This window comes from Sebastes fasciatus, chromosome 3 (assembly GCF_043250625.1).
Source record: "Sebastes fasciatus isolate fSebFas1 chromosome 3, fSebFas1.pri, whole genome shotgun sequence".
In the NCBI taxonomy this organism is placed as follows: Eukaryota; Metazoa; Chordata; class Actinopteri; order Perciformes; family Sebastidae; genus Sebastes; species Sebastes fasciatus.
The window spans coordinates 14,137,820-14,158,205 of NC_133797.1; the positions used below are offsets into that span (position 1 = coordinate 14,137,820).

The following is a 20,386-nucleotide window of genomic DNA, read 5'->3' on the forward strand; positions in this document are numbered from 1 at the left end:
GTAGGGGGGGGGGGGGGGGCATTCCTGTCAACCAGCTGCTCACAGCCAATAGATATCCTCGCATTCACCGAGATTCCCACGGTTCAGCCGCGCCAAGCCAATGGAGGAGAGGAGAGCAAACCGGAGAGAAAGTGGCTACGCGTAACGTCGTCGTGGAGAGAAAAATAACCGCTGACGTTCACCCGTCACCGTCGCTTTAGCTATTTGAAAGGGCGGGCGGTTAGGCTGCCCGTTTGTTGATGGAATTGCGATGGGGGCCAATCACAGCGCTGTAAAAGAGCTGTGGGCCAATCACAGCGCTCCGTTAGGACAGCGCTGTAAGAGCTGTAGCCAATCACAGCGCTCCGTTAGGACAGCGCTGTAAAAGAGCTGTGGGCCAATCACAGCGTTCCGTTGGACAGCGCTGTAAGAGCTGTGTGGCCAATCACAGCGCTCCGTTAGGACAGCGCTGTAAAATAGATGTGGGCCAATCACAGCGCTCCGTTAGGACAGCGCTGTACGAGCTGTAGCCAATCACATCGCTTTAAAAGAGCTGTGGGCCAATCACAGCGCTTCGTGGAGACAGCGCTGTAAGAGCTGTAGCCAATCACAGCGCTGTAAGAGCTGTAGCCAATCACAGCGCTTCGTTAGGACAGCGCTGTAAGAGCTGTGGGCCAATCAGTAGCCTAGCTTTAAGCTGTCAATCAAACCACCGCGTTCTGACGAGTGGGCGGGACTTTTCGCTCGGCTGTAGTTCCGTCATCTCGCTCTCGTCTCCGAGGCTACCAGAGGGGCCGATGTTGATCTGGTGTTGATCCAACTCCCGCTAGAAGAGGATCCATTATTAACAGCTGGGTTCGGTAACGGAGAAGTGGCAGGGCTTTTTGATTGAGAATATTGCATCCCCGCAGTGTTTTTTGGGGGGGTGGCTGTGGGGGAGAGGTGGGGAGCCTGGGGGGGGGCCTCGCTCGGAGGGGGGACAGGAGAAGACTGGATCCTCCGTTGTCAGGGCCAACTGTCGGCCTGGCGGTCCAGCAGTGAAGAGCCCCAAAGCGACCGACACACCACCGCACCGCGATAGCTCCACCGTGGATCTAAACTCGATAACCCGGTGGTTGATGACCGTCTCCTGCCGTCATCAGCAGCAGCTATTAAAGATCAAGACCTCGGGAGTTAACTAGCTGTTACAGCTGGATTTAAGGATAAATACCCGTTGATAACCTCTCCTAATCGAGCTATACCGGCTTGATAAAGGGCTGTAGGAGGCGGCCACACCGCCACGGATCGCCCGCTGACAGGTTGTCATCATGGGCAACGCGCCCACGGCCAGGAAGGGCAGCGAGATGGAAAGCGGTGTGTATAATACCATCACCATCACCAGTACACACACATATCACACTCCTGAGCAGCACCTGGCTCGGTGGTTGCTGCTGCCTCATGTACATGATGATCAGAGACGATGTGATATAAAAGCAGGCTGTCTGTGTTAGCTTTTACATAACAAGACATATACACTGTTCATTAGAGGCCTATTCTTGCCTTTCCATTCATTAAGATCCACTCCATGACCAAGTCCTTGCTGCAAAACGAATTATAGCTTGGGCCAATGCAAGCAAGCTCCCAAGAACCTAAAATAGTATTTAAATTCAGGAGCATTGTATGTCTACATGTAGAAGGGACACTGTCTTCAAATGCACTTTTCACTTTTGGACTTTTAAAAATGATAGTTGATGCTGTAAGGTAGGATGAAGCAGAGTGTAGGCTAGAGGTGTATATATCTGTATGAGCTGTACAGCATTGTAAACTGCAAGCATCTTGGAATATTACACACTATGTGTCAGATATTTCCCCAAACACTCTATAGGCCTGTTGCTCCAGTCCTTTGGAAAGAGATGCAAGCTCCCAAGAACCTAAAAATAGCATACATTTAAATTCAGGAGCATTGTATGTACATGTAGAAGGGACACTCTTAAAATGAGACCCACTGTTCACTTTTTTGACTTTTAAAAATAATAGTGGATGCTATAAGGTAGGGTGAAGCAGGGTGTAGGCTAGAGGTGTATATATCTGTATGAGCTGTAAAACGGCCAGCAGCATTGTAAACTGCAAGCATCTTGGAATATAACACACTATGTGTCAGATATTTCCCCAAACACTCTATAGGCCTGTTGCTCCACTCCTTTGGAAAGAGATGCAGCTTAAACTGTGTGTGTGGGTGAGCTGAATCTAATCTACATGAACCCTGAAAAGTCTGCAGGTTTTGGCTGAGCTGGTCTCAGTGTGTCTGCTGTACTGTAAGTCCAATGTAAAGTCACTGTTATGCAGAAAGACGAGATGTCCGTGGGCACTGGACTGGTGTATTTATTGGAGTAGTTATTTACTAAAGCTTTTGTTTTTACCATGTCATATAGTACAGACAATTTTTTATTATTATTATTTCTAGCATCAGTGAGGCATACTAAATGTGTGTGTATCTCATACTCAAGTCAGTCTGGCTGTGCTGGGTACTATGTGTGTGTGTGTGTGTGTGCTGCAACCTTGCATTGCTATTGAAACAGTTTCCTATCCACCAGATATACTTTTCCACTTAAAAAGGTGACAGGGATGATGAAAAGAGTTGTTTATGAAATATGGTTTAAGAAGCTCTGGGTGTATGTACTGTATCACACATTCACACCTAGAACCTTCCAGGTACAAACATGTCATGTAGCCTACTCTTGGTCAGTAAACAGGTTTGCCTGTGTAGGTAAGGCTTTGGTGCCTTGCTCAAGAGTGAGTAGTGTTACTAGTTCACTTAACTCTACCATATTTTCTCAACTGGCAGGATATTATAACCCTTGACCTGTTGGAGGAAATTTAATATTTAATGCCAAGCCTCACCATTAGCCTGTGCATTATTCCTGTCCTGAAAGTGAACTAAGTTGATTTGTTTTTGTTTTTTTCCACGTTTGCTTCAATTATTTTGATTTCCTCTCTCCTAATAGTTGTGCTCCAGCAATTTAGTAGTGCACTTCTATAAAGTTGAGGGACTCACAAGAGGCAGATTTTGAAGCAGCAAAGACAGAGATATTTAATCCCTGGTATGAGTGAAGGTTAGAAAATGGTGGATTCTGCGATTCCCATAATGCAACTCAAAAGCGTCTTTCATTAGACCCTAACTGCCTGTTAAATGCCATGATCTTCCAAACATACTCTATCAAAATTTGAAGTCTCAAGCCCAACCTGTCATAAACCCTGATGACATCATCAAGGTTATTTTCAAATACTTTCGAAAGCTCCCACCAGAACTACAACTGTTTTACGTAGCTTAGTAGCACTCTCCATGACAAGTAACATCCAGGCAGCAACCTCCGGTTCTGCAAATTGAAGCCAATGCTGGAGTGCCTTAAACTTGCATTCTTTCTAACAGCCAGCAGGGGGCGACTCCTCTGGTTGCAAAAATAAGTCTGATTGTATAGAAGTCTATGAGAAAATGAGCCTACTTCTCACTTGATTTATTACCTCAGTAAACATTGAAAACAAGAGTTTATGGTTTCAATCGCTAGTTTCAAGTCTTCTTCAATACAGCATGATGTTCATTTAGTAAATTATGGTCCCATTTAGAGTTAAACAGATGATACAGCAGGGTATGCTTTAGGGCGTTGCTATCTTGTGATTGACAGGTTGCTACCACGGCGTTGTCCGTGTTTTCATCTTAGAAAAGATGAGGCTGTTTGGAATATCGACATTTTCCTCAGACCTATTGTAAAATTACCGAAAAAAACAATATACGACTAAAATTTCAATATACAGTATTACCTTATTATGCTCCGAAAAAATTAGCTCCATAGCCTCCGCCATATTCTGACAACGTCAACAAACGCGTCACAACTTGTAAACTCTGAGCTTTCAGAAACTTTCCACTTACGAGGTCTTGAATACCACAAGAGGGGGGCGTTCATATGGACTCTTCTCGTGAACATGGTAAACACAACCCCATTTGAAGGCACAATTAGCTCCACCCTCTGGTGTCAGTTCTGGTTGCAAAAAACCAAGAGGGTGACGGCCAAATCTGCGGTGTTGATCTGAAGGCTTCAAAACCATAGTCCACAAACCAGTGGGTGACGTCACGGTGACTATGTTCACTTCATATATACACTCCGTGGTAACAACGCACAAGTTGTGTGTAAAATCAGTGGAGTGCCCCTTTAATATTATTCTGGGTTCAGTATGTAAAGAATCAGCACGGTTGGTGATATTGAGGCTCATTCTCCTGCCTTCAGAAGTCTCTAGTAGACTTAAATATTGACTAACTGAACAGCATGTCCTTACAACCTTTGATAGGATCCACATCTGCTTGTTTGGGGCATCTGTATTAGTTATGAGTAGTTGATTATAAGATGGATTTGACACAACAAAGTTTAATCTCAAACAATATAACAGAGTTCATCCTAGTGAGCCAAGGTGCATGTCAACCTGTGTTTCAAACCAGCTTAGCACCTGTTTGCATGTCTTGTCTCATTTTCAATCTCTCCTCTTTCTATGTACTTTTAACTGGGATATCATTTTTAAAATACACCGGCTCAATTGATGCAATGCAATTGATTTCAGAAAACACAGGAAGTATCCTACTATTTAATTTCTGGTTTATTTCACTCTTTACAAATATAGATATTCTTGTGATTTTGTCTTCCACAGTCAAGGAATTCCTTGCTAAAGCCAAAGAGGACTTTCTAAAGAAGTGGGAGAACCCTGCACAGGTTAGTGTTTGGATGTATGTGGGACATTCATCTAACACAACAGGAATGTGACGTATATTTTTCTGCATACGTTTGCGTGCATACAAACATGCATGTATGAGTTTATCATTCTAAGTCTGTGTGACCAATTATGTCAAACTTATGTGTGGTATGTTCTCTACAACTCCTCTTGCAATTTACTTGTTTTCCATATTCATTGTGCACTCCCAAATTGGTATGTTTTTTTTCTGTTCTGGCAGCTACCACTGTAGGTAAATGTAAACTTCTATATATATTTGGATGGTTAAATGAACAAGTGGCTCATAAAATATGTAGAGTGATGATTCAGTTTTATCATTTATTGATTTTAGATTAAAATTATATTGTATTATAATTATATTGTCATATCTTTTCTCAAATTCTTGTTCAAGTTATTTTAATGTTTTTTTGCATCAAATGTAATGGAAATATTGCATTGATCAACATATAATTTTGTATATACCTTTTTATGTATAGACATTTTAGAAAACATATTCTTCTTGTCAACATTGTGGTACTGATTCCAACTGTATCATCCAGCCCTAGAAATCTGATAAAAAAAAGTTGGATGTTCTGTTTGCTGCTATACAACGAATTATTTAGACATATTTTACAGACACAGATAATAATATTAAATACACATAAGACCTTTATCAATGTTCTTTACATTGGAGGGTATATCTACCTTTCTCTCTGACCCTGTGAGTTATGAAAAATAACACTTGACATGTGACAGTGTGACAGCTTTTCTAATACAAAATTTGTGTAGATCTATCAGGATAGATTTTACTGGCTTACATGATATTATTAAATATAACTGGGATCTATATTAATTTTCTGTGCAATGTATGTACAATCTATCCAGTATGTACATATATGTATTGCATACTAACTACAGCTGTCAAAGTTGACGCGATAACGCGTTAACGCAAATTTGTTTTAACGCCACTAATTTCTTTAATGCATCAACACAATCAATCTTTTGGAGGTTTTGTTTTTCGGTTTTTGGTTTTAAAGCTAAAGTGAAGATATTAGCATCATACAAAACTATTTAACCTAAGGAATCCATTGGTACCAACCATGTTACTACTAGCTTGTCGAGAAGGAGAGTAAATAACGCTCCAAACTTACGCTCAATTTTTTCGAGGAAAAACTGTCATGGCCATTTCCAAAGGGGCCCCCTTGACCTCTGACCTCAAGATATGTGAATAAAAATGTTTTTTTTGGGTAGCCACGAGTCTCCCCTTTACAGACATGCCCACTTTATGATAATCACATGCAGTTTGGGGCAAGTCATAGTCAAGTCAGCACACTGACACACTGACAGCTGTTGTTGCCTGTTGGGCTGCAGTTTGCCATGTTATGATTTGAGCATATTTTTTATGCTAAATGCAGTACCTGTGAGGGTTTCTAGACAATATTTGTTATTGTTTTGTTTTGTTAATTGATTTCCAATAATAAATATATACATACATTTACATAAAGCAATCATATTTGCCCCCTACCATGTTGATAATAGTATTAAATACTTGACAAATCTCCCTACAAGGTACATTTTGAACAGATAAAAAAATGTGAGATTAATTTGCGATTAATCGTGATTAAATATTTTAATCGATTGACAGCCCTAATACTTACCGAGTATCATAAACCATATATACCATGCTTGATATACATTATATACTCCATGTATATAGTATGCACATATACCATACACATACTGTACACTCAGGCATTTGCTTGCCTGTACAAAAACATACATAATCTAAAATAGATGGTAAATGTGAGCATAGGAAACATTAGAAAATAAAAGTTCCCTTCCCCACAACCGTCACCATCCCATTTTCACAAAAAAATCAACTAACCCTTTTTATTTTGTCTGTTCAGAACACTGCTGGCCTGGAGCAGTTTGAGAGGTTGAAAACCCTGGGCACGGGCTCATTTGGCCGTGTGATGCTGGTGAAGCACAAAGAAACGGGACAGCATTATGCCATGAAGATCCTCAACAAGCAGAAGGTCAGTCTGGGTCAGAGGAGGGTCAAAGTGGGATGGAGGGTGTTTAAATGTGACATGCCATTTAAGGACACTTGCAGGATGGTCATAGAAAATATGGAAATGTCATTGATGTGAAAATTGTGCTCACGAGGTTTGAAACATTCATGGATATTGAAATAAGCCCTCTTTATATGCTGGTGCAAAGATGGCAGAGACTCAAATACAGGTGCAAGCCTTTTTTCCCCCCCTTTGAACCTCTTTGAACCCGCTTGTGCTGAAGCAGACATCGGCTGGAGTGGCAGAGCTGAGTTTGTCTTTATGCAGATCACATCAAGTTGAGTCATTTTTGTACCCATTTAGAATTACATTGTGCCAGCGTTTCCGCTCGCTCGCTCCGATCCCCTCTTATGACATCATATTTATAAATAAATATTTTATATAGATTCAAATACACAGATGGGAATGTCTGTTTTTGGCTTGGAGAATTTAATACCTGAAAAATCCAGGTTCTTCATCACATTGATGCAGTCCAAAGTCATGCAGGTTTGGAGGACTGGTCAATGAATTGTGAATGTTATCTGCGTATATAGAGTATGGCTGGCAACCTGGCAAACTACCTGACCAAATGCATGAAAGGAGAGGCCGTGACCCTGCTGGATAAAAGCAACTGATGTGATTTGACACCTGCTTATAGTATATTCCTCCTGCTCATAATATATTCATCCTATTCAGGCCCGTTCTCCAGCTTGTGCCGCTTTGCACCATAATTACTGTATGTTTGTGTGTCTGATTACCAAAAGTGGAACGAATGTGTTTGCAACACCTATGTTGACTTATTTCCAGAGTTTCAGCTTGTGTGTGTTTGTACTTTTTTCCCAGTTTCACAAGAATAAGACCTTTACACTTTTTGGAAATATTGTATCTGTCTGTATATGTTGGACTTACATCTGGAATATGAAGTTACCTTTAATGCAGCAGTGTTTTGAATAAGTAGTGCCTTAAGATGTACTGTCTCATCTGTAGTCTGTCCTATATGTATGATGACACTCAGTCATCCCCTTATTTCTGACATAGCTTAGAACAGTGTCCCACAGTGTTATTTCTCTGTCCAGAAGTGTCGGACCAGGGGCCGTTGACTGTTAATGCATGTGTTAAAGCGAGCTAAGATTATGCTGCTCTGATAAAACAATAGTTTATTATTGTGATTTATATTATATATGTATGGTCTATTATATTACACAATATAAACTCTTCTTTTCCCTCTCTCTTTTTTGCCATTCAGGTGGTGAAGCTCAAGCAAATAGAGCACACTCTGAATGAGAAGAGGATTCTTCAGGCTGTCAGCTTTCCTTTTCTGGTGCGGTTAGAGTACTCGTTCAAGGTACGGAGTGTTTTTTTATGTGTGGTTGTGTGTTGACGATGAGTGACTGGAAAGATTCTCCTTCCATCCGCTCATCAGCTCTTCTCTCCATCCCTCATACCAGCTTTTAAGATACTATTTGTCTACATTTTTGTGAAGATGGTCCATTAAAAAAAAAAAGTTTAACCCAAGCACACTCAGTTGTCTTATGGCAACTGAACAATTAAGCATCTGGCTATCATGAGTGTGCAGAAACACATACTGCTTGGCTGTCATTCAGCAAAACGTGTTCTACAACTTCTGGCTCATGATTCGGCTCCTTCTGTTGTGGTCGGACGACACTTCATACAAGCTACTTCTTTTCAAACATAACCCGACCCTTACAGTTATAAGTTATTAGTATATTAGGATCCCCATTAGCTGACGCCGTGATGCCAGCTAGTCTTCCTGGTGTCCGACACAGAAATCACAACCGATCATATGCATTATATATACATTCAAACATCTCATACAAAAATCACTGTACTCACATTACCTTATATAAAAATGATGCCAGCAAATTCCATGCAGTGAGATATACATATTTCAAACCTTAAAACACCATATACAATAGCTCTGTAAATAACAGTAGATTTGAGGAGATTTGTTCTCGTCTTGGTCATTAACTTCTATCACATTCTCTATAACGCTCTATATGAAAGAGTCTCACCCTGAAGACTCTATTTGTGTATTTGTATGTATGTGTATATATTTGTGTTTACTTTTAGGTAATGTGGTAAATTACTAACTTTTCCAACTAAGGGCCAAAACACTGCATGTGAAGTTTTAAGCCGTTGCTACTTTGCGTGGTGTCACATATTTTGTCTTTACTAATTTGTGTTGTTTCAATTGAAGAACTTCCAAAACTGAGAAAATAATATCAAAATGTGAGTGAATTTATTTCTAGATCAGGATTTTGTCATACTTACAAAACAGTTTATTAACATTCTCACCTCATTCCAGTATTTGTTAGTTCTATTGACTGCATATAACAGGCATACAATGTCATTTGAACACTGTATTTCCTCAAACTGAATAAACATTGTATTCATTTATCGAAAATATGATCTCTTCTGTTTAAAGACCACTTCCAAGTATTTATAGTGACCCCTGTGATCAGAATATGAACTACGTATAAACCTATTAGGGCGGTCAGTCGATTAAAATATTGAATCACAATTAATTGCATATAAATTGGCACATTTTTTATCTGTACAAAATGTACCTTTAAAGGGAGATTTTTCAAGTATTTAATACTCTTATCAACATGGGAGTGGGCAAATATGGTTGTTTATTGCAAATTTATGTATATATTTATTGATGGAAATCAATTAACAACACAAAACAATGACAAATATTGTCCAGAAACCCTCACAGGTACTGCATTTAGTATAAAAAATATGCTCAAATCATAACATGGCAAACTGCAGCCCAACAGGCAACAACAGCTGTCAGTGTGCTGACTTGACTATGACTTGCCCCAAACTGCATGTGATTATAATAAAGTGGGCATGTCTGTAAAAGGGGAGACTCGTGGGACTGTGGGTTTTCTAGTTTCATATGATGACAGTATCTTCACTCTAGCTTTTAAACTGAGCCGGCTACAACCTAAAAATCGCAAGCTGCGTTAATGCGTTAAAGAAATTAGTGGCGTTGAAATTAATTTGCGTTAATGCGTTATTATTGCGTTAACTTTTTCAACATTTTCACACCCCAGCTTTGTCTGTGGCTGGTTGTACTCTACTTTTACAGACTAACACAGCTGATGGCCGTACTCCAATTTAAGCCTTATTCAGGTTAAGCCGTGTTAGATGCACCCCGGATGCCCTGGGATTGTATATCCTTGATGCGTCAAATAAACCTATTAACAGAGTTTTCCTGTCCACGTGTCTCGCCCTGCACGCTGATGGAAGAGTCAACAACAAACACATATTAACTCAGCTTAGTTGGAGTTATTCGACAGTAAGTTGCATTTGCACGTGTCAACCGAGAAGCGGGTCAAGAATGAAATCCTCCTTGATAATATAAAGCAGGTGCTATTTATTTTTGTTAAAGGGGCTGAAGAGCTTGTGATTTGAAAACCAGGTTTTGGAAATACACTTTTTCATTGGGACTTTTTATGGTAATAACTGAAACAAAAAGTCAGTGGATTCATTTATATTGACCCACAAAATGTCCATGTCTTCCGGTTGCCCATCCTGTGTGTGTGTGTGTGCGTGCGTGCGTGCGTGCGTGCGTGCGTGCGTGCGTGCGTGCGTGAATATTTGAATGTATGTGAGTGAGTGTCACTAACAAGCCCTCTGTCTTCCCTTCCCCAGGACAACACTAACCTCTACATGGTGATGGAGTATGTACCAGGTGGAGAGATGTTCTCCCATCTACGGAGAATTGGCAGATTTAGGTTAGTGTCTGTATGCAATGGAGTTTACATGAAGCTTACAGCCAGCAGCATTTTATAGGCACATATAGAGGTAAATTATGGAGCTTTGCATTCTCAATTCAACTCTCAGTTTTTTTGTCTTGTAGTCTATTTCATTCTAATCTATACAGCTCTGTTCTCCTCAGGTCTGTTTTAGCTCTACTCTGTTTTATTTAGCTATATTTTCCCTCTGTTCTGTTATGTACTCTACACTCCGATAAACTGCTCTCTCTCTCTGTCCATCTCCGTGTGTTTGTGTGTGCAGTGAGCCTCACGCTCGGTTCTACGCTGCTCAGATCGTTCTAACCTTTGAGTATCTTCACGCTTTGGACCTGATCTACAGAGACCTGAAACCTGAAAACCTGCTCATAGACCAACAGGGCTACATACAGGTAAATAACACCTGATGCTGTGATATACAAAAGCTGATCATAAATGACTTACTCAAAAGGTTGCTGGTTATATATTAACTCCTGCGTGTATTATTCATATGATTTTATCTGCAAAAGCACACATAAGGCCTAAATTAATCATTATACATCAGTGGGAGTTCACAAGTGATGCTAAACAATGCAGGTTGCTCTCATACACCGTTCGTAGTTATACCTACGAAAAGTAATGCACTGTAATTTGTGTATATCCCACAAAATTAATTTGTGTGTAATAAACGTAATCGTGAAAAACCAGGAAATATAAATAGTGGCGAACACCGTGTATGAAGCAAGGTGATCGGGTTGGATGGGTGGGTCAAAAAACACCAGACTTTCGCCCAGGAGACCGGCGTTCATGTCCCGAGTGATATCAGAAGTCAACGTTGATTTATCTGTCACAAATCTTAGTTATTTACATAATTAAGTAACGCCGCTTCCGGAGTTATTTTAAGCCAAACCACAATCTTTTCCTAAACCTAACTAGATAGATTTCTTGCCTAAACCTAAGGAAGTTGTTTGCTATGAAGTTGGAAGTTTATTTTCAAAAGACTGTATGCATGTAACAAGTGGGAATTGACACTTGTCAAATGTCCAGCAACGGACATTTGTCGAAAAACTAATGAAAAACGGAGGAATAATTTTCCCCGAAAGATATCATACGAACCATCGTATGAGTATAAATTGAACAATGTCTGCCACTCTTATGATGTTCCAATCGTTGTTGAGATTTCAGGCTTGTTAAACATGCAGACTGGCCCAGCTCTGTGTATTTGCTGGGTATTCCCCTCATCCCTCAGATTTTCAGCCTACAGCCAAACCCCTCTTGAATGCCCGGCTGTGCACAGTACCCATGGTTTATTTTGTCTGAAACCTGAGTGAACATTGGTGCAGTATTTGAGAGGTGCTGGAGCTGGAAACTCGCAATATCATGAGATCACGCAAGAACCATGGTATCACAAATCACCCGAAAATCCATCTTGTCAGCCTTCGAGTAATGCATTTGTGTCCGGCAAGCCAGTAACCCGACCGATCAGCGTCCTGTGAGGAGCTACTGGCAGCTACAGGCGTGGCGACTGTTCGTTCTAAACAACAATGGCAGCTCCTAAAGATGTTAGCGTAGATGCTGCGATAGCATCAGCTCTATCAGAACTGGAGAGTATTTCTTCATTGAAAGAAGAGCAATTTGTTGGCGTTAGCGGTTAGTTGCACACTGTTAGCTCTGTAGATGAGCTGAAGAGAGTATGACGCCACATCCGTTGGATTTTGCCAGAAAAAAATGGCCCACATTCTTCACATTAAAAGCAGTTTACAGGCTGATAGAGGTTAGGTTACAACCTGTTCACACATGGCAATTAAACAACGTTAATATGTGTTAAAACTTACATACAGTCCCTTCAAATGTGAGGCATGCTAACTTTAGCATTTGCTGCTAGCTCGATCTGAGTGGCACCACCCCACCTGAGTCAGCTCGTACTTACCAAATGTAATGTGTAACTCAGCGAAGTTATGAAATGTTATGTGAGATTATGAGATATTGTAACCATTGTTATAATATGCTGCCACAGGAGTATCTCTGTAGAACTGTATCAGTCACATACAGTAACAGGAGTGACACTTAAAAGTTCTGTGTAAAATCACAGAGGGGGATTTGCTAAAAAAGTGAAACCTGGATGTTATTTCTTTGTAATTTAGGCTGTCATTGGAATTGGATATTTTAACAGTCATTATAGAGTTACAGGGATGCAAGGACTAAACCTAACACAGACATGGAAATGTCAAGAAACTATCAAGCGCAACTATGATGGCAGAGTGTGTATTTTGCAATTATCTGTTTGCTGAGTTGTGTGCTGGCAAAGGGAGGCTGTCTTGTAGCATATATTCTGCTGCTCTCTAGTGGTGAATAGTAAAAATAACAGCTGGTGAAAGAATTCCATTGCTGCTCCAAGATCCTTGCTTTAGGTCGTTTCTAAATGATACCCTACAATTTGCGAAACTCTCGCAAGATGGTTAAGGTTAGGTATTGACATTGAATGGTTAAGGTTAGGATAGGATTGTAAGGGCAGCAAGTCTCGCGCAAGTTTTTGCAAATTTTTGCAATTTATGGGTTACCATCTAGACACAACCCCTTGCTTTTCTCCCTCTCTGTGCCTCTGTCTGTCATCTGTCTTCCTCTTCCTTTCGTGTGCTAAAACTCAGCCGGGCACTCTGAGAGTATGTCTGCTTATTTTGTTCGTCCTCCTACTCTCTTTCTCATTATTTGTCATTGCTCTTTCTTTTCCTCTCTCAGGTGACAGATTTTGGCTTTGCCAAACGTGTAAAGGGCCGGACCTGGACACTGTGTGGCACCCCAGAATATCTGGCCCCAGAGATTATTCTCAGCAAGGTGAGCCACCATTATTCTCTGTTTTATCTTGTGAACTTTCAACTGTGTTTCCTTTCAAAATTAGATTTGCAATGCATTTGAATAAACAATATGACCAACTTGTTGCACAAAGTTAAAACACATTACAACACTTTTCTGACAGGATAGTTGTTCATTTGAGTTGACAGAATTGTAACACATCGTTGCTGCTATTTCAGATATATTAATTAAAATCTTAAAATGGTATTTACGGTCCTACCAGCCAGAGGATATGAATCTAAGGATGATGATGTAGGTCACTTTGATTTTTCAAACCAAACTGGGTATTTGGGTTTAAGGAGCCTCTATAGAGCACACACAACTCGATGACGAGAAAAAAACGAGATGCAAACAGTGAAACTAGCATAACTCTAAAAACCCTTTTGTAGCCTGAAACCAGTCACATGCTGTTATTAACTACTGCACTTGACAGTGTTATCAGGGGGTGGTGAACAAAGCTGTGCAAATTCACAAGGTTCAACTTGCCAGCCTTCCTACACTGCAGCAATCAAAACAAAATTCTCTGCTCATTTTTTATCAGAAAATGCCATTATCTTTGTGAGAATGTGCCAAATTTGATTAAGTTTGTTGCTATTTAATGGGGCTGTACAGAATAGTTTGAAGCTTCATTCATAACGTTGACATTCGAATTCTGAAACCAACATTCGAGTGCTGCGCAGCTTCTTCTGTTTGTTTTTTTTTGCATGTCTATTCATTGCTTCTGACTTCCGATGTAATCATTTCCAAAATTCACAGTATGGGTTTATCTAATGAAATATTCTGCTTCAATCTATTTTTGTTGGTGTTTAGCCTTTCAAAAACATTTCACTGCGGTCAAAAACTGTTTGCTCTCCCGCTTGCCGCAAAGAAAGGGAGGCACGCACCTGTATCAATAACGGGGAGCTCTAGCAACAATCTAACAGCACCATAAATTACATTTATATAAACAAAAAATCTTTTTTCTTAGGGTGATGACATCATAAAATATGAAGAAACCTCAATAGAAGCTTACTTCTATTGAGGTTTTTGAATAAAGCTTTGAATGTAAAAAATAAAAATAAAAAGACAATGGGTACAGCCATATTATTTAAATGCAAAGCGTGACAACAATCATCATGACATCTTTATTGATAGACAGCTATTTGTTCTCTGTAAGATGCCCTTGAATAGTTCTCATCTTCAGCATAATATCACAAACATATTTTGACTAATTACTTACTGTCAGCAACCTGCTGTATACAACAATCATATCTCTTCCCGCTAGATGGGATGCACAGACTATGTTAAAATAAATAAGATGTACAGTATATAAGTATAGGATGAACAAAGTTTAATAACATAAAAAAAAATAACATTTTAAATGTTATCTTGATAAATTGTCTATAATGATCTCTTTTTATCTCCACTTTTCCTCCTTCCTTGTAATATCCACCAGGGGTATAACAAGGCAGTAGACTGGTGGGCGCTTGGCGTACTCGTCTATGAGATGGCAGCAGGGTACCCGCCTTTCTTTGCTGACCAGCCCATTCAGATCTATGAAAAGATCGTATCAGGGAAGGTGAGTCTGACTCTGAATACCACTCTGTGCTACAGTCAGTATGTGTTTGTAACATATATTTATAGTATAGCTCACTTTTGGAAATAAAATGTTGGTAATAATCAATTTTGGGTCAAGCATGCCTCTGTATATTTTTAAAGCAGGTACTCTTTATAATATGATAGACACCTCTGATTTAGAAAAATACTGTCTTCTGTCTTCTTTTATTCTGCTGACGGCTTTGACTTTTTTCATTTAAAGTTTATAAAAACAACTTTGACTTTATTTCAGTTTTGATAAAAGGTCAGTTCACCACCTGAATACAGGTGCAGTCAGCCAGGTGAATCTCTTTTCTGCTATGATGTCTACCTTCTTATGCTGAATCCACACCAGGCAGCGGCGAAGTGCATCTCGCCTCATAATAAAATCTTTCTGCAGCCGAGAGGCGCATTCATGCGTTTCAGACGGGAAGAAATTCTTTCTAACATAAGTCCACATGTCACAGGATCTGTTTACTGATTGGCTGCGGGTATTCTCCGGCCACACTTCGCTGCTAAAGTTAAACGTTTCTCAACTTTTAGTTTGGCCGCACTTCGCCGCAGAATCAAACGGCCACAGCTGGCTGAGCAGCTTTTCATAGACATTGCATGGCAGCTTTGCCGCTGCTCAGGTGTGAATTTGGCGTTAGAATCTTGTGTTGGTGAAGTTTGAGTTTCTGTTCAGCCATGTTGGAAATCGCTAATCATACAAAATATAGTTCTCATTGTATTTACTCCAGACAAACTATTGTTGCTGATGTCAAAATTGTAAAAATGCATCACTTCTTTGGGAAAAGTGAATGAGCAGAACGCCCTCTTCCTCATTTAAACCACTGAGGTTCCCCTGGGCAGGCTTGTGTGAATGTGTTTAACTGACTGAGTGTCAGCAGGGAAAAAGAGAGCCTTCCTCTCAGCCATATGGATCCTGCTTCAATAAAAGCCAGAGGATTTTATCAGGGAACACCCATTACTAGCCATTTCAAACACAACTGCAATACATTTCATGAAGTGAATTTAAGTTCAATTATTCTTGTGTTATAGCAAACAGCAGGAGTATAAAAATACATATTTGTTATTGGCCATTTGTCATTCCACACACACACACACACACACCTGGGAACTGCCTAGTTGAGGGAGGTGAAGCATTAGTTTCTTACTCTTTCTATTACAGATGTATTTAAATTGTGAGGGATTCAGAATCTGCATCACAGAACTCTACCGCTGCTTCATTCTTCTTCTTGTCTTCTGTCTCAGGTGCGTTTTCCATCTCACTTCAGTTCAGACCTGAAGGACCTCCTGAGGAACCTGTTACAGGTGAAAGCAAATATCTCAGTCATTCTGATGTTAAGGCTGGCTTTACTTTGCTGTGTGTTCCGAATCTATTATAATGTAAAAGTGAGGAAAATGTGTCGGTATTATCCTCAGGTGGATCTAACAAAACGTTACGGGAACCTCAAGAACGGGGTCAACGACATCAAGGGACACAAATGGTTTGCAACCACTGACTGGATTGCCATCTACCAGAAAAAGGTATGTCTGTTTGTGAGTGTATACCGTGTAGATGTGTTGACCTTCCTTCTGTGAAGTTCACTTCTCAACTAGTGCTTTTAAATTGTCCTCAGGTGGAAGCTCCCTTCGTCCCCAAGTTCAAAGGACCAGGCGACACCAGCAACTTTGACGACTACGAGGAGGAGGAGATCCGCGTCTCCTTCACTGAGAAATGTGCCAAGGAGTTTGCGGAGTTCTAGATTTAGAGAGCGAGAGAGGAAGAAAGAAGGAAGTAGGGAGAGTCAAAGGTAGGCTGGTCAAGTGGGAGACGTAAGGAGAGAGTACTGTCTCCTGTCCAATCACAAGCACCAGCTACAAAAAGAGGAAAAAAATGGGATAGAGAAGGGAAAAAAGAGCAAGGAGACTGATAACCAGCAGTGTTGCCTTTTCTGTTGCGTTTCTGTTGTATTTTATTTATTATTCTGTCTTATTTATGGATCCCTTTATAATGAAGGTGTGCTTCAGATTCACGGGTGTTGGGAACCCCACTTATTTAGAGTTGCCTCTACACATTCTCACCCAAGATCTTCCCTGCTCTTTTATTGTTTCATTCATCATTTAGTCACTTTTGGGCCACATCACAGAGTAATCAGTCTGTTCTAATCTCCTGCGGCCCGTTGGTCATTACATGAAGCCCATTGAGTCGTACAAGTTGAAGTCTCAGTCTGCACAAAGGTTTCTTAAATTTAAACCGGCTAACTTACTCTTTCTCTGGTGAGCAAGACGAGCGTTAAAGTGAACATTTAAATGAATCACACTCATATGCACTTAAATAACTTTTGAGTTTTCCAGTCATTTTTCCTTTAGATATTTAAACCCATACCGTTTCATATCGTAGACAGCATACGTCGAGCCACTGGCATGATTGGCCAAAAGAAAAACATAAAGATGAAGTGCTCAAACAAGTTTCGGTCAGAGACGGATGACATTTAAGGAGGGAGAAGTCAGTTAAGTTTACTGTGTAACTCCATCTATACTTCTTATCATTGTTAGCATAGCCAGGCTTTGTGCACTCGATTTTTAAATGTTACTAGATACTAGTGGCTCCAATGATATCATGTCACGCTAACAAACAAGGAAATTTGGATAAGGGAACGTAAATATCTCAGTTTTAATGGTGTTGTGAAGGAACACCATAACATACTGGTATCTCAGGTTTGAACATATCACTTAATAAGACATTTTATCAACATAAAGCATTAGGATTAGCAGGTAAAGAAGATGTGTGAGACACTTGCTTATGATATAGATTTGGGAATTTAGAGTTCTGGTTAGCACTAAGAGGAACATAAGGGAATATTAAGACTTTCGGTTAGCGCTTTCCACAATTTTTTCTTCCAGAAGATTTGGTTTCGCTAACTCGACAACTCAAGTCTTAAAAGCACTCGCTGTCTCTGCTCAGAGCACACTTACTCGTCAAGTTGATGCGGCATTTTGAAAAAAAACATTTGGCCCTTGCCACCTCCAAATAAAAGAGACCATCTGAGGCAGACTACCTCAAACTGCTTCTAACCGGTGGTCACCGGAGCACTTTGACCAGTCATTGAAGGCGATCTGGATAGTGTGCTTTGTGGTCTTTTCGAAACCTGTGTTTATGTTCATCTCCCCAGCCCCCAGCTCTCTCCTCTTATCACTTGCAAAGTTGGGCCACACTCCATGTGACAGTCTTACACGTGACAACTCTATTCCCATCTCTGTGTTTACATGCACAGTTTTGTTTAATTTAGTTTTTCATGATGGTGTAAAGATGACTGGTACTCCACTGAACGAGCTAGGAGCACCTGGAGTTGAATAGAGCCAGTACTGAGAAGAGACAAAAAGGATCTCAGTGTACAAGCTGCCTGTTTGACACGTAGCACTTCAGGTGTTCAACGCCTCCTGAGCTGTGATGGCAAAGTACTTAAGCAATGCCCCAAATGGTGGTCATTGTAGGATTTGGTCATTCAGAATTTATAAAAATAAAACAAAGTGACACTAGTGTATGTTTCAAACATTCAAATGCCTTCTTCATAGCTGTATTTCAATGTGCCACCATAATCAAGATATTCTGTTTTGGTTCAAACAGGCGCTGCGGTTTTTCTCCGATCGCTTTAAAATCTGGATATTTTCGATTCACACGAGTCCCTCCTGTCCAAAACAGTTCATATATATGGGGACAAGCCTTTTGTAATGTGTACTTTTGTGTGTGTATATCAAATGATACACTGTATTACACAAACAATTACACATTTATAGTCATATGGAACCTACCATCAAGGAATATTCAAGGTGGGCTAAATGATCTGTTTCAGATTTTTAGGTCTATGTCGCCACATGTCCATGGCTGGATTAACCAACTAGGGGGCCCTGGCCCATATTAACCCTCCATTCCTCCCACAGTCTGTACATTATGTACAGTATCACTATGCTGGAATATCACATGGCCCCAGGTTTACTGTGTGGTAATTTGATTTCAACACAAATTAATTTAGGAATATGCACCATGTAAGCACAGCATTATCAGAACGAATGAAGGTATTAAAGCTGCAGTAGGCCGAATATTTTTGGCATCATTGGGCAAAGATTCCACAACAACCTTTCAGCGTATTGTAATTCATGTACTCTGAGAGAAAACTAGACTTCTGCACCTCTTCATGGCTCTGTTTACAGGCTTTAAAAAATCTATCCCGTTACGGGAGACTTTGACCAATCACAGGTCATTTTAGAGATAGAGAGCGTTCTTATTGGCTGTGCTCCGGCTGGCGGGCGGTGCTTGGTATTCCTCAACTGCTGCTTCAAAGGGCCAATGATTCAGTATTGAACCTCCATGAAACGTGTAAGAGACTTGCAGCAGAGGCTTAGATATCCCAACTATTATGTTGTGTTCACGTCATATGGGATGGAGAGTAGAGATGGGAAAGATGTCGACTTGGGAGCGTTGACACCATGTGACAACTTTTCACAGGCTGCGGAGTAGTCCGACTTTGGCATGTAAAAATCAGTGGGGTCCAGGACCCCCTAACACGGAACCCCAAGATGAGCTAAAGAAGCAGGGTCCATCTCAAGTCCCTTAATAGTGCCAGTTGATATTGTGCACAAAGTTAATGTGAATCAAATTACCACAAACCAACTGCCACAGTGAACCTGGGGCTTTTGGGGGGGTCCGGGGCCGTGGGCAGTTGCCCTCTTTAAAGCCTCAATGATTTCCAGTAAAAAGTCTTTTGACTGATTGGTTTTCTATAAATAAATAAAAAATGAGTCACATGCATGACCAAAAGGTCCATCCCCTCCTCTATACACCCCATATTTTTCATGTTCTTCTTTCTCATTGAGAGAGGCTGAAAAACATTTCATTGATATCAATCTGAAGTCAAAATCATATCGGTAGATAGATGGTGGCAAGAGCTGCAAGGTGGATACTTGTAGTTATCAGCTGACTTATTGGTTATTATGGACTAATTTACCAACCTTTTATTATTATGATTATTATGATTATTATTATGACATTGTTGTAAACCACTTGTTGAGACTTCACATTCGCTGTATTTCCTCCATGTCAAGTTTAATGTTGACTATATCATCATGGACAAAATGTTTGAAGTTATAATACAATATTATTCCCTGTCTCCTCGATGTTTTTTGCAGTGATACAACTTCCTCTCGATGCAGGCACAATGCTGGTACATACTGTCGCACTTTTTAGGGAAATGAGACCCCAATGTAAACCATGTTAACCCCCGCCACACACACACACACACACACACACACACACACACACACACACACTGCAAAGGGAAGCGTCTGAAGTCACGGGAACAGTGACATAAAAAACACGAAGTGTAATATTTTACAACATGAGTATCATTCCAATAAAGTTTTACTTGTAAAATTCTACTGAACTTG

General features: G+C 40.3%; 1 protein-coding gene across 1 annotated transcript; it reads left to right on the plus strand.

The window, feature by feature from the left end:
- Positions 1–729: 729 nt before the first annotated feature.
- On the plus strand, positions 730–20,107 carry LOC141764149 (cAMP-dependent protein kinase catalytic subunit alpha). Its single transcript, XM_074629126.1, has 11 exons — positions 730–1,332; positions 4,657–4,718; positions 6,624–6,752; positions 8,014–8,112; positions 10,449–10,531; positions 10,815–10,941; positions 13,268–13,363; positions 14,817–14,939; positions 16,211–16,270; positions 16,382–16,486; positions 16,579–20,107. The coding sequence occupies exons 1-11, from the start codon at positions 1,287–1,289 to the stop codon at positions 16,702–16,704; spliced, it is 1,056 nt and encodes a 351-aa protein (XP_074485227.1). The 5' UTR covers positions 730–1,286; the 3' UTR covers positions 16,705–20,107.
- The last annotated feature ends 279 nt before the right edge of the window (positions 20,108–20,386 follow it).

Excerpts from the sequence above, each read along its gene's own strand:
- LOC141764149 (XM_074629126.1), top strand. The coding sequence starts at position 1,287 with ATGGGCAACGCGCCCACGGCCAGGAAGGGCAGCGAGATGGAAAGCG. Across the intron at positions 13,364-14,816 it reads CAGAGATTATTCTCAGCAAG|GGGTATAACAAGGCAGTAGA; the intron begins GTGAGCCACCAT and ends AATATCCACCAG. Across the intron at positions 16,271-16,381 it reads TCCTGAGGAACCTGTTACAG|GTGGATCTAACAAAACGTTA; the intron begins GTGAAAGCAAAT and ends TATTATCCTCAG.